The sequence below is a fragment of the Alnus glutinosa genome, chromosome 3 (assembly GCF_958979055.1).
Source record: "Alnus glutinosa chromosome 3, dhAlnGlut1.1, whole genome shotgun sequence".
Classification (NCBI taxonomy): Eukaryota; Viridiplantae; Streptophyta; class Magnoliopsida; order Fagales; family Betulaceae; genus Alnus; species Alnus glutinosa.
The window spans coordinates 1,565,958-1,580,010 of record NC_084888.1 but is presented as its reverse complement, the minus strand read 5'-3'; the positions used below and the strand labels follow the sequence as shown (position 1 = coordinate 1,580,010).

Below are 14,053 nucleotides of genomic sequence, written 5' to 3'. Positions count from 1 at the left end.
GTCGCTCTTCCCAAACCCTAACCGATTCCCCCACTCCCTTTCCGGTTGTCCCTCCCCTCCTATAGGACACCGCCACACCGGATCCAGCCCACGCTGTACGTTTTCATACACACACAAACAACAACAACACAACCACCACCACCACGTATACAATCCACTGCCCCAACAACAACGACAACTGCTTCACAGGTAGTAGAGCGACAAGACGACAGTTAGACACCGAAACCAAAAGGAGTCTCTCCAGGCCGTGCGTGCGTGGATTCTGGGCCGCACGGATTTGCCTCTCAGGTTCTCGACCCTTAAATTCTCAGCCTTGGCCTTCCACCTCATCCTCTCCAAACGCCAGGACAGCAGGTTAGTCCAATGTTACTTTGTTTCCACTAATTCACGTGTGGTTCGGAATTAAGCTTGGGATCTCAAATTTCTTAGGGTGTGGTTTCTATTATGAATTTCTTCTTGTTGCTAATGATGATAATTTTTGCTTCTCTAATCTGATTCAATTCAAGTCTCCAACTTGCTCTACGGAATTTTGAGCTTTCTACCAATTTGAAATTGAAAGATTTCTTTCTCTAATCCGATCAAATTTGAGTTTCGAGCTTCCTAACAATTTGAAATAGAATGATTTCTTCTGGACAAGATTTGCGCTAGTCTATGATATTATTTTCGGAAGTTTGGACATGGGTTCTTTTGTTAACGGGGAATTGAAGGATGTGTAGCTATGGATAAATATTTTGCAGTGCTTTGGTTGTTCTTGTAAATTTTGGGATTTTCTTTTCTGGGTGATTGCTACCACGGTGGCATGCTGAAGAATATTTATGTACAAATGCCTATATTCGGTGTAAGAAGGATATTTGAGAAGAGTCTGGTAAGATATGTGCCTTATTTTTTAGCTTTTTGTCCATCTAAGTATAAAGTATTAATGGTTGCTGGTCTATGAGTGGGAAGGAGTATATATGTAAGATGGGATTACTAGGGTTCATGGCCAGTAAGTAGCACCCATTGTTCTCTGGAGGAACCTATAAGCAGAAGTGTTTACTTTTAATGTATAATTGCGTTTTGGATTAGTTCAACTAGTGCAATGGGATACTTCAAATTGATAACTGAATCAGTGGTTGGAAGCTTGGATGTTTATTGAAGTAAACACTTACCAGTGCATGTAGTTATAGAAGGAATTATTGTTTATATAATTCACATCTCTTTGCTTATATAAACTGTTTTTGGTTTATTCCAATCCTGGCATAAGCTCAATCAAATTTGTCAGATAGTTATTTTTCCCTTGTGGTGTTGTTACTGAGTATAGTAGCATCATATGGTAATGCAAACTGCACCTGAGGACAACAATACCACGGTCCATAGGAATGTTATTACATTTTTGGGTGCCTATCAGATTATGAGAAAACTTTACGGGTTGATAGGAGTGTTATTTCATTATTTGGATGCCTATCAAGAATATGAGAAAAGCGTAAGGCACTCCCAAGTATACAAGAAGTATACAATAGAAGCCACTTAACAAATAGGAACAAAAGAAACAAGAAAATCCTAATAACTAATTACCAAATGATAAACAAAACTAGCTGTCTAGAGATACAGGTGTTGAAAAATAAAGATTTAATAAGTTAGTGGGAAAAGAGAAGCCCCTTGTACGATTACCAAAGATGACAATATGGAGGTTCCTCAGAGGTCTTAGGGGGAAAGTCAAAACAAGGGCACAAGTTTTTGGTAAAATCCTGGTCTGCATAAATATGCCAAAAGGATCTTTGCGTTATGAGTACCATGCTGGGGTATTTATGGAGGAAATTATATTTGTCCTTTGTGCATCTAACCGTGCTTTAACGAACTTATGACAGATGCCCTTATTCTGTGTTACCAAGGATTGAGTTCGAGGAATATATGGTATTGTCTTTCAAGGGTGTAATGGCAAGGTGCGTTATCTAGAGGATGACGCCTTTGCATGGCAAGCCTTTATACCATCCTTCCAATTCACATCCCCTTAAGGTATAAAAGCATGAATTTAACAGAGGCACATAATCAGATCTTGCATGCGTTTGTCCTCGGATATAATTTGACGCTATAACACCTGATGGTACACTATGCTGTGTGGTCTTAAATGATTGTACCAATGATCAGAGACAAATATAAGTTATAGGCATCTATAGAATGTTGATGGTGATAAACAATGTGTCCTGATGAAGATTATACAGATGACGGTCTATGATTCAGAAGAGGATATGGCTTTGTACAGCTGAATGGTGAAAGGGGATCAATTAGCCCACCTGGAGTAGCTGGCATTTAAGGCTTTGTTAGCATTGTTTCAATTATTTGAATGTAAGCGATTATAAAGTTCTGAGGTTCTTATAAGTGCTATCTTCCATGAATCAAATGTCCCCTCATATAAATTTTCATACACGATTAGGAAAAGATATATTTTTTTTTCAAGGGTAACTTATACCCAAAGAGGTGGAAAACGACTTACACTTTGCTGAAGCGTAACATGTTTTCCGCTGCCACCTCCTTATTGCCCACTCCTCACGTGCGGTCACCACCACCTTCCTTCTCCCCCCAACCCCAAATTCTTTTGCACCACTACCATCACAATCTCCTCCTCCGCCATCCACTCATATTATCCTCTCACCATCATTACCACCACAACTGCTACTGCCTACTGACTTTTTGTTGGTTCTTCTTAGTTTTGACATAAAGATTTTCGGTTTAATCAAACACTAAAAAAAATTAATTTCTGGTTCTCAACCAAACGACAATATATATATATATATATATATTTCTCTAAAAATATTTTCAATTAAATCCATTTTTGCGAGGAAAATGTTTTACTTCGAAACAAACAAAGCAATAATATGTCATTCGATGTGTGAGTTATATTAAAAGTCATGTTTTGAAGGAACTTATATCAGATTTAGAAGCTGTTTGGTAAGTTGTGAAAAATGAAATGTTTTATTTGAATAGTAGTAATAAATGATTGATGTGATATAGAATTTGAGAATGTTTTATAGAAAAGTGAAAAAAATTTGTTTTGTAGTGAATTTTTTTATTTGAATAGTAATAAAAAATTATTGATGTGATGTAAAAAGTGTAAAAAAGTTGGAATGTTTTTGATTTGATTTTTTTGGGAGAAGTAAAATGGGAATTGAAATTGTTTGGATTGGTTACCAAACAAGCTCTTAGTTTTGAAGTAAAAAAAGGCAAACAGGTATCAAATATTATTTTAGTTGGTTATTAAATAATTGAAAACTGTGTCAACGCTAAATAAATGAGTAATGCTTTGACGTGGCGGTACCAATCAGCCCATGGATATTTTTCTATCCCACAAGTATCTCACTTTGGTAACGTGGTAGTACCAATTTGCCCTTGGATATTTTTCTTTTTTAACAATGGTTGATCAAAGGGTTGAGTAGCACTGTTAGGTCAGCAAAGTGAGATATTTGTAAGATTAAAAAATGTGGTTTTTAGTATTTCTCTAAGTAAATTCTCATCGTTCAAATCTTAGTATGCTGCCTCTAACATGTATGGTTATTCAATATGGTGTTTTCAGGTGCTTCATAGATATTACTGCGGATAGAAGTGATCTAGTCATAAACTGTTGAACTTGAAAGGGATTCCTGAAACAACTCAATGGGGACAGGGGAAGAGAGCACACCTCCTAAGCCTTCCAAACCAACTTCTTCAACTCAGGTATCCCCGTCTTCCTCCTAACCCTCTTTTTCTTTTTTCTTTTTCCATTTCTTTTTTTGGTTGTAAAGCATTCTCATTTGTATTTACAGGAAATACCAACAACACATTCTTATCCGGATTGGTCGAGCTCCATGCAGGTTTATGATGAAAATACATTTAGCTTTTTTAATTGCTTTTTGCTTTTATGAATTTTTTCATTATCTATTTAGATTAGTTTGAATATATGGAAAATTTGTGTTAGCAGCTTATAGATGAGCTTCCTGTTTAGGCTTATTATGGTCCTGGAGCTACGCCGCCACCTTTTTTTGCCCCAACTGTTGCTTCTCCAACTCCCCACCCCTATCTATGGGGAAGCCAGGTGAATATATCCCTTTTTTGGATCATGTAGAGGCATACATTCTCTACAAGATAGAAGGTTCTTATTTTCTTTCCTTTTGGCTATTTTTCAGCATCCGTTGATCCCACCGTATGGGACGCCAGTTCCATACCCAGCTTTATATCCTTCAGGGGGAGTTTATGCTCATCCTAATATGACCATGGTAATCCTAGCCACTTTCATTCTTTACAATGTTTCCATTTACTTTTTTTTTTTCCACATGTGTGACAGACACACACCCCTACTGCTATTAAATACTAAGAAGTTTATAAATTGGTCATCTAAGTTTGTTTACTATATCTTCTGCAGACCCCAAACCCAATACCGATCAATGCAGAATTGGAAGGGAAAGTCCCTGATGGAAAGGATCGAGTGTCTGCTAAAAAATCCAAGGGAACTTCTGTTAGTTTAGGCAAGGCTGGAGAGAGTGCGAAAGCAGCTTCAGGTTCAGGAAATGATGGCGCTTCACAAAGGTACAACAACCTTAGTGTAGCTTTGGATCTTCTTTTGACTTTTTTTTTCATCAGTTTCTACTTAGCATTGGGTTTAAATCAAGATTTTTTTTATTTTTTATTTTTTAATCACTACTGCATTCTAATCAGAAATTTGCTTCCCCCCTCTTTTCTCTTCCCCTTTGGTTTAAAGTGATGAAAGTGGTACCGAGGGTACATCAGATGCAAGTGATGAGAATAATGACCAACAGGTACATTATATCAATATCAATAGGCCTGCTTTCTCGCTTAACCTTGTTGGCTAGTTTATGTATGCCTATGTCCTAATTATTGAAATATTTATAGTGTTGGGAGTTTCATTGGCCTGTTGATATGATGTATTTTTTTTCTTATGAGAACATGCCCTTCTGTAGGATTTTGCTGGAAGTAAGAAGGGAAGTTTTCATCAGATGCTTGCAGAGGGTATATTTTTCGTCTTAAACCTAAACGGTTCCTGCTTATATTACATTGGTTGTGATAATTTTGCACTCACTATAACTTCCTCAGGAGCCAATGCACAGAGTAACACTGCTGGGGCCATCGCTCAAGCTTCAGTGCCTGGGAAGCCTGCGTCTATGCCTGCAACTAATTTGAATATTGGAATGAACTTATGGAATGCGTCTGCTGGTGGTTCTGGAGCTGCAAAAGTGAGACAAAATCCATCTGGTGCCTCATCAGCACTTGTGATTGGAGGTGAAGGCGCAATGCCTGAGCAGTGGGTACAGCAGGTATGAGCCTTACACCCCCACCCCCCCCCCCCCCCCCCCCGGCGCGAAGTTTTTGCCTATTTCCCATTGCAATTCTAATGTATTTGTACGCAAATTATCTAACAATGAAAGTTCTCATCAAAGTGTTGCTTTTGTTTTGTTTCTCACAAACACTTATGCACTGCACGCGCTGTTAAATCACTATTTATTCTAAAAACTTAATTTGATAAGAAATTATGAATTTAATCATTTAAGTTAATATTTTAGTAGTCCCCCTCACGTGTGTGATCAAACAACATGTGGACTGTTTTAATTGAAATGGGAGTTAAATGACCGAGAAAAATAATATTTGAACTCAAGACCTTTGTTCTAATACTATGTTAAATCATCACTTATCCTTAAAACTTATGCTAATAGGAAATGGTGAATTTAATTATTTAAATTAATATTTTAATACATGCACAGTTGTGACATCCCAGAGTATCCTTTTTTATGTGCTCATACGTCAGTGTTGGCTTTGATTTATCACTTTACACGCTTCTCATGGGAAGGCTGTAAGTTTTAAAGTCATTGTGAATGACTTGAATATGTGCTAGTTCCGTACCTTGTTTTTGGGAAATTATTCACTATTTACCTTTTTTATTGTACCAATTAGGCTTTCTACAAATTCCTTTTATTGAATTCTAGCTATTGATTTTGACAGGATGAACGCGAGCTGAAAAGACAGAAGAGGAAGCAATCTAATAGGGAGTCAGCTAGGAGGTCAAGATTACGCAAACAGGTAGAAATGTACTTTGTGTCACTTGTTGGAAGAAAATGTTTGCCTGTTTCTTTACCAATATTAGAACATGAATCCTTATGCCCCACTCGCTTGGTCATGTTCTCCAATCCCTGATTCGAGCCTTCTATAATTTGACCAACCATGTTAAGTTGTGACAAAGCAACTGCATGTTTTTGCCATCTCTTTTTGGAGTTGATGAATGGTATGAAACTGAGGGACCCTTGATGTTATTTTAATTCTATCTAGGTGACAAATAGCTTGGACGTTTCATTGATTGCTGGGAAGTTTTCACATGTGCTTGATGTTGGGGAGGAGAGCATTTATTATCCAATTTTGTCAGAATGCTGAAGCGCTTGTTTAATTTTGCACATATTTTTAAATCAGTCTTACATTTCTTGTCCCAACCAGGCTGAGTGTGAAGAACTACAAGGAAGGGTGGAAAATTTGAGCAATGACAATCGCACCCTTAGAGAAGAGCTACAGAGGCTTTCAGAGGAATGTGTAAAACTTACATCCGAAAATAGTTCTATAAAGGTTTAATTTTATACCCTTTCTTTTTACTATAAACTTCCACGTTTTCTTTTGCTTCTATTTTTCATTGCGTTCCTGGTAACTGTTTACTTAATTTTTCGTAATTTAAAGAACAAGAAAAAAAAATTTATAGCTGGTTGTCAATTGAGGATTTAAATCCCCTGGAATACCCTGCCCAAATTCTCTGGAATTTGGGCAGGAAATGAGAGAGGGGTGTGCGCCTACCTTCCCGAGCACCTCGGACAAGGAATTTCAGGGGATCGGGATCTTTCAAATTCATTCCAATCAATTCTTTCATACAAGTTTTCATCAATATGATGAGAAAGTTTTGCCCATTTTTTGCTGCTTTAACAGGAAGAGTTGACTCGACTCTGTGGACCAGATGCAGTTGCTAAGCTCGAACATGACATCCCCACGCCAGTTCTTCAGTCACATAGTGGCGATGGCAACAGTTAACATTGAAATCCTCCAACGACAGATAACTTTGCAGTCAGAACAAAAGTTAATTCAACTCTAGGAAGTAATGGCATTGGGCTCTAATTGAGCACCCATTTATTTTCCTTACTAATCTATAGCCTTAACCCTTTCAAACTGTTAACTTTTATAAGCCTTAACCGAGTTGGAACATTGATGAATCATCTATATTGTATTTGGTCGACCGGGAAAAAGATTGTATAGGAGAATACTTAGGCAACTGTTTAGATATATGGAGTGCAATTGCAATGGATATTGTAGGGACTTCCCACTTAGTTGCTCATCAGCACCTGTCACTCTCTATACCATATATGTATACGTATAGTTATCAATATCGCACATACGTATGGCAGCTCTACTGTGAAAGACAAAAAAAGTGAAAAATAATATAAAATAAATAAATAAAATCATGTATTTTTGTTTTAGCGAAAATTTCCAAGTACTGAATAGAGATCCCTAATGATGAGAGAAAATTAAAAATGGGTCATAACCCAGTTTGAAGAATCTTGGCACTCCAACTAAGATAAGGGCCATTGACAGGTGTATTTGCAACCGGTGTCAAGAGGATGAATCCTTCGGTTAGGCTAGATGGAGTGGGATTCGGGACGGTAAGCAAGAGGGGCTTGAGCGCAACAACAAAGGGAGAAGAACTCAGTACTTGTTTGGCATAAAACACTAGAGGGGGCGTCCATGATGATGTCTGGTGATGGTGATGATGATGCCCAGACGTTCAAAGCACTGAGGGACATCAATGCAAGCAACCTCCATTAACTCGAAGAGGGGGGCACTAGCTATGGAGTATGGAGGGATGAGAATCACTGGCCCATCGCTCCGCCAAGAAAAGGTGCATGAGGGTGGTGAGGTAGGGGCAAAGGGGTGGGGTGGGTGCGTAGGACGGGAAGAGTTTGATGTGTGGAAGCGTGGCTAAAGGCTTTAGTCGGTATAGATTTCGAGTGCAAGAGGATTGGTACTCGTGCACGCACGGGGGAGTAAAGAGGAGGGGGTGGCAAGGGTGGGACTGGGGGCAAAGGAGGGGCTAGAGGTGGCCCAAGGGCAGTAGGCTCAAGGACAAAAACACAACCAAAAAAGGAAGGGGAGAGAGAGAGAGAGAGAGAGAGAGAGAGAGAAACAAAAAAAGGGGGGGGGGGGGGGGGGGGGGGGGGGGTCTCTCAAGGGAGAAGGGGAGCTCTCACCATTATATCACTTGGAATAAAATAAAATGTGATATTACAGGGAGACACAAGTAGATTGCATTTACCATAAAGGTTCCATGTACGAACAAAGGTTATACACAAGCCTTATGTTTTGGCAGCTATTTCTTGGAAAAGATTCTACAGAAATGTGATGCCAGCTATAAGCTTGGCTTACCATATTTGATCGTATGAAAATAATACCACACCCACTAACATAGCACTTTTTTTCTCTCTCTTTTATTGGTTTTCTTTTCCTTTGGGAGGGGATGGAGGGGGGAGGGGAATGATGATAAAAAGGATTGAAAATCATGCATATTTACAGGAAGGTATCAACCATCATGATCTGAGTCGGTATCTGGGGATGTTCTTGTCGGGCCTTCAATTGCACTGTGCTGTCGTGGTTGATCACCTTTCACAGCAGCCCTTAGAAATTGGTCCGCTGGTTCAGAACCCAAAAAGAGAAGAAGAAAAAAGAGCACAGTTTTCAGCCTGAATACATAATTGGTGGAGTCAACAAACGACCAAAAGCATTGCAGACCACTATAGCCCTCACCTGATCCCATAATCTTCATAAGCATATTCTTAACGAACTGAATTTCGGCTTGATGTGCGCTTATGAGTTTAACCTGCAAATATAGAGAACCGTGAAACCCATTTAAATCTGCATTTCATGTAAACGAAGGCATGAGCGTCGTTTTCTCAAGTTAAACCTAAAACCACCTACTTTTAACGCCCAGTTAACCAAGAGAAATAAGGAATGAGTTAGAGCACCTCAGTTATCCCAAAATATTAGGTGTCAGCATAATCAAGTACCACCACCAGCCTACTGGTCTTCTTAACCTTTCAAAGACACAGGTCTTTGGTTCTGACTGATTATGGGTGTCAGGGATGCGGGGATTTGAATTTATTCTATATTTTTTCCTAAGAAAGTAAAGAAGCATATTCATAGTATTTGATCTTTACACCATGTTATAATTTCAAAAAATGGACACAAATACCCCAAATTGACACATTCACACATGGTTATGCTGTACAAAACATACCGGCAGTTAAAGAACATACCAATTCACCATATGCAAAACCCATAATTTGATCAATTCTAGCTTGATGTCTCAAGAAGAACGGACGTAGGTGGTTCATGTACAATTGCTTGGCCCCCTGGAGGAAAGCAAACAGTCAATGCAAACTGAGTTCACACCATGTCTAAATTTAATATACGTGGCAATCTAGAGGTACAAAAATAGTTGTCAAAAGCAAAATACAACGTTTTCCCCCCAGGACTTGCCATATACTCAAAAAGAACCATAAGCTCAAACTCACATCAGCAGATGGAAGTTGAAGCCAAACAAGAAACGCAAATTTCAGGTGGTAGTACAAAGGACACCTGCACATAATGAAAAAATATAAGGAAATTTGTTTTTATTTTTATTTTTATTGGAAATGCACCCAATGGGTTTCGAGTGTGCAACCTCACCATTCACCTTTTTTTTACAAGGGGAGGAAGCGCCATTTGAATTGGAGCTATTGGGCACAATTTTATGAAATTTATCAAGTTGGTGTTATTATCACTTCTGTCTGGTGCAAATGAATCACATGAATAACTATAACTAATAGTGTTTAAAACCATATTTTGTGTCATGACTTTTTCCCACAAATAAATTTTCACTTCACCAAGCAGAGCCTTGTCAGAAAAAATTGATTGGTTAGGACCATCTGCTTTCCTATCTTTTTGTAGAGGGCATCTGCTTTCTGATCAAAAACATTAACAAGTAAATGACAAGAGGCTAAGAATATAAAGAATGCAAGTGAAGAGGTATAAATGAAGGAAACTGTGTTCTTACTTATGTTTGAGCTCTCACTATTGGCTATACAGATTTTGTAATGCAAACAGCTTGCATAACAGTACAAACACATGAGCAAAGCACAGACCATTCTGAAGATAAAATTTTCTCCCAAGTAATAGCCCTCCTTGACTAGTATGTTTTGAAGAGTCATTTTTCTTTTTATTGGCAAGTTGCACACACCCAGTGGGTCTTGAACCAACAACCCACCCTCCACCCCATTCTTATGGCAGGAGGGAGTGCTATTTGAGCCAAAGCTTATTGATGCAAAACTCAAATATTTAAATTCATCCAAAACTTTTTGATTTGGCAACTAATTTCAATCATAAAACCAATCAAATCAACAAAATCAAAAGAGAAAGAAAGAACTTGCTTGAATCTGCATAAGACACTAAGAAAAGCTAGTTACACCTGGGAGAAATGTAAACAAAATATCATCAAATAGTTACCACATCAACTCTACCAAGCAACACTTAGACCTTTCATATGGGGTCTCACAACGGCACAACATGTCCAATATAACCTTATGAAGAGAACTTGTCTCATATAACCAAATGAAATTGTTTACAATTAGCTAAGTGGGGTTCAAAATTATACCAAGAAATAAGCTTGTCAGAAAAGACTTCCACAATGCTGAAAGATCCATAAACTGCACTCATTCAAAGACGTGAATAGTATCAGATTAGTAGCATGCTAGAGGCTAAAGGTCATGCACTTCAAGAAATTCAGCAAGCATTAAGATACTATCATCCAGGTAACTTAAACTTGTCCCATATCAGCAAAGATAAAACATATAGTTAAGTCACCCAACAGTACTGACTTAATCATTAGAATAATAAATGTTATTGATAAGGGAAGGCTATTGTTGTGTCTCCCCTTAATCGCCATTAGTTCAAGAGTAGACCGCAAAAACTAGTTATGCCAAATGGCTCCGTGGTATACTCTTCAATTTCTATCCCTCTCAACAAAAACCTTGATGATAAACCTCCATATGCATTCTACAGCTCAAGATACATGGAATGGAGCTGGCTACTAAAAGCTTTCTTTTGTGCATTCAACCCTTTCAAGGATAAATGTAGATTTTCATGATTCATATTTATGCTAGACATTTACGAAATTGATTCTACCCCTTCCTTCTCCTGCCTTACAAAACAGAAAAAGGTAAAAGAGGGTGTCAATTGGTTCTCACTACAACTAGAAGAGTCTTTGTTTAACTCTAAAGCTTTAGAAGAATCCTTATTCAAGTCTATAGCATTATCTTTAGCCGAATAGGATTCTAATCCAATAACGATACCTCTATATGGTTTTGAATTAGAAGAGGCCACCATCATATCATAAAAAATTAAATTTGACCCAACTGTAACCCTGTCTGGCTTTTGTGGACCTCTGAATGCCTTTGGGCCTACCGAGACAGCAAATAAACTTGAAACATACTTAGGATTTAAGGTTCACACAAAACATTAATAAGATGGCCTACTTTTTGACAACAAAGTAGGATACTAGAGGACACAAAACTAAGAAGCAAGTTTTAAGCAAGAAAGCACAAAACAAGCATAATATTCAAAATTTACATATACAGATGAAAGGTGATCAGAGTTTTGGGAAAAGAAGAAAACCAGAGGAAAACAAAATTTTTTTTTTTTTTTTTTGATAAGTAAGCAATTTTATTAAAAAAGCGAAAAACGTCCCAGTACACAGGCAGTATACAAGGAGCACTTACAAACCCAAAGCCCAAGAACAAGCCCAAAAACAGCAGAACACCCTAACAACACCCACAAAACCCTAAACGCCCCAAAAAAAACACCCACTACAACAAAACCCAGAGACACCCAAAGACCAAGCCTATTGAAGCCAACTGAAACCACAAGAGACACCCCAAAACCCAAGCCGACCGAAGCCGAACTACAAAGCAAAACCAAAAAATTATGACCTGCCCAATACAAAAGCATCCTTTGTTGCTCATTTTGATCTTTCCTCTCAATTGCCTTGAATGTGGAGTACACAGGTAAAGCAATCCCAATAGAACAGCTGCACAAGCAGAAAGTTAAATGTTATGTTAACACCAAAAACAAGTAATTTGCTTCTAGTTTGCAGTGAAAGAAGCACATATCAGAAGATGGCCGTTGAAAGACTGAAATCCTGCATGCTAAGTACATATTTGAAGTAAAAAATGACCTCCGCAATAATCATCAACTGTTACTGGATTCCAATAGTGTATACGTTTAAAAAAAAAAATCGAGAAAGGATTTGCAGGAAAGATTTTTTTTTTTTTTTTTTATAAGTTTTTTTACCCCAATGGGAGGGGAATGAGAGATTCTAACTAGTGACTTCCGTTTCATGAGACGTGGTCCCAACCGATTGAGCTACCCTTGGGATAAAAAAGACACTAACAAATGGTCATAACAAAATTTATCCAAAGCTTACCATGCTGTTCGAATTACAATGTTAGAACCAAGAGGACAAAGAAGCAACCGCAGCCCAACCTGCATCAAATATAGTCTAACATCAATTTAAGCATGTACTATTGGGAGAAGCAAACGAGTTCTAATATTGTACGCTACAATAAAAAGCAAAATAAAAATACTAATTAAGTAATTAATTCAATTAAGAATTAATAATTTACTAAGAACAAGTACAAACAAAGATAAATGGAGGAACAAGATATAAAAAGCAAAGCTCTCACAAAACTTAATAAAATGTAGAAATATCTCATAAAGGAGTTTGGCTTGCCTCCAGTGAAAAAAACACCGGAGATCCTCCTGTGCAAAAATAATCGGTCAAGATTGCCTACGGTGAAAAAATAATTGGAGCTCTCTACTAATCTTGCAATCTTGACCGTTTATTTTTACACGAGATCTCTAGTGACTTTTTCCCAGACAAGCCAAACTCATAGAACTATCCTGTGCAATGAGCAATCCCAAATGGTTGAAAACTTCAAGATACATTCTTGAACTCTAAAATAGAACAACTTCAGACACTCAACATTTCTTCTACTCTATCCTTGCAAACCACAAAGTTACAAGCCTCATTTATTTGCAACTCCGTTGTCATCTTTAACAGCACCAAATCCACCTCCTCATCTCATAGCTATTGTGTGATTAAATCTAATAACATTTATATTTCACAATCTATTCTGTAAACGAATTTTCAGACATAGCTCAAAATATTCTTTTATCACCTTCAAGAACAAAATTCCAGTTTGCCACTGCAATAATGAGAATTTTGCTAGGAATTTATCCGATGAATAATTCTATAATTATTATCCTATGAATATTTGCATAACCAAAGAATTACAGCTCCACAATCGCATTATTCGACTCAGAATTTTCAAAAATATATATATTGCATTACAAAACCCTAGCTGAAAAGAGTGAAAAGAACATGCATCGAAAGAGACGGACCGAGATAAATCCTCACCTCGCTTGTTACGTTGGATCCGAGAAGCGCCATTTCTGCGATACTACGCGCTTCGAATCCGACTAACCAAACTTTAAATTTTCAATACCAATGTTTAACTATAATTATTAATTGTCATAGAGTTTGTGGATTTTCTGTTTGATAAAAGATCATGAGGATCTCGGGACGAAACGGTGTCGTAAGGTGCCCTTTGGAAAGAAACAAGCATGAGTCAGGGATCAGGTTCTTAAGCCCAAGAAGGCAAACATTTGGATCCTCTCCTGTTTCAGGCTTTCTTATAGTCTTTGAGTGCTCTTTCGGTCTATTAATTGTTGGCCCACTGAAGGGATGATTTTTTTGCAAAGAATAGTAGGAAATTTGACTAAAAATTATAAGTGTTTCCTAAATGTGCAGCCCGTCTAGCCCGTCTAAGACGTGACAGTGGTTGTAAACTTGTGATTGTAGTTGCCATTTGCCAAAGAAAGAAATGGAGCATTGGGCTTGCTTGATTAAAAAAAGAAACTTATCCAATCATGAATCCCATCGCACCTCTTTTTTTTTTTTTTTTTTTAA

General features: G+C 37.7%; 2 protein-coding genes across 2 annotated transcripts; one reads left to right on the top strand and one right to left on the bottom strand.

The window, feature by feature from the left end:
• Positions 1-7,353, top strand: LOC133864325 (G-box-binding factor 1). The gene is made up of 12 exons (XM_062300619.1): positions 1-354; positions 3,551-3,690; positions 3,780-3,827; positions 3,959-4,048; positions 4,140-4,229; positions 4,376-4,539; positions 4,712-4,769; positions 4,932-4,980; positions 5,065-5,285; positions 5,968-6,045; positions 6,454-6,579; positions 6,931-7,353. Exons 2-12 carry the CDS (start codon positions 3,631-3,633, stop codon positions 7,030-7,032), a joined length of 1,086 nt encoding a protein of 361 aa, XP_062156603.1. The 5' UTR covers positions 1-354; positions 3,551-3,630; the 3' UTR covers positions 7,033-7,353.
• Positions 7,354-8,277: 924 nt separating this feature from the next.
• On the bottom strand, positions 8,278-13,658 carry LOC133865046 (HVA22-like protein k). The gene is made up of 8 exons (XM_062301515.1): positions 13,502-13,658; positions 12,509-12,567; positions 12,015-12,112; positions 10,682-10,733; positions 9,564-9,627; positions 9,306-9,401; positions 8,797-8,869; positions 8,278-8,682 (listed from the first exon to the last, which is right to left on the bottom strand). Exons 1-8 carry the CDS (start codon positions 13,532-13,534, stop codon positions 8,573-8,575), a joined length of 585 nt encoding a protein of 194 aa, XP_062157499.1. The 5' UTR covers positions 13,535-13,658; the 3' UTR covers positions 8,278-8,572.
• Between the last annotated feature and the right edge of the window lie 395 nt (positions 13,659-14,053).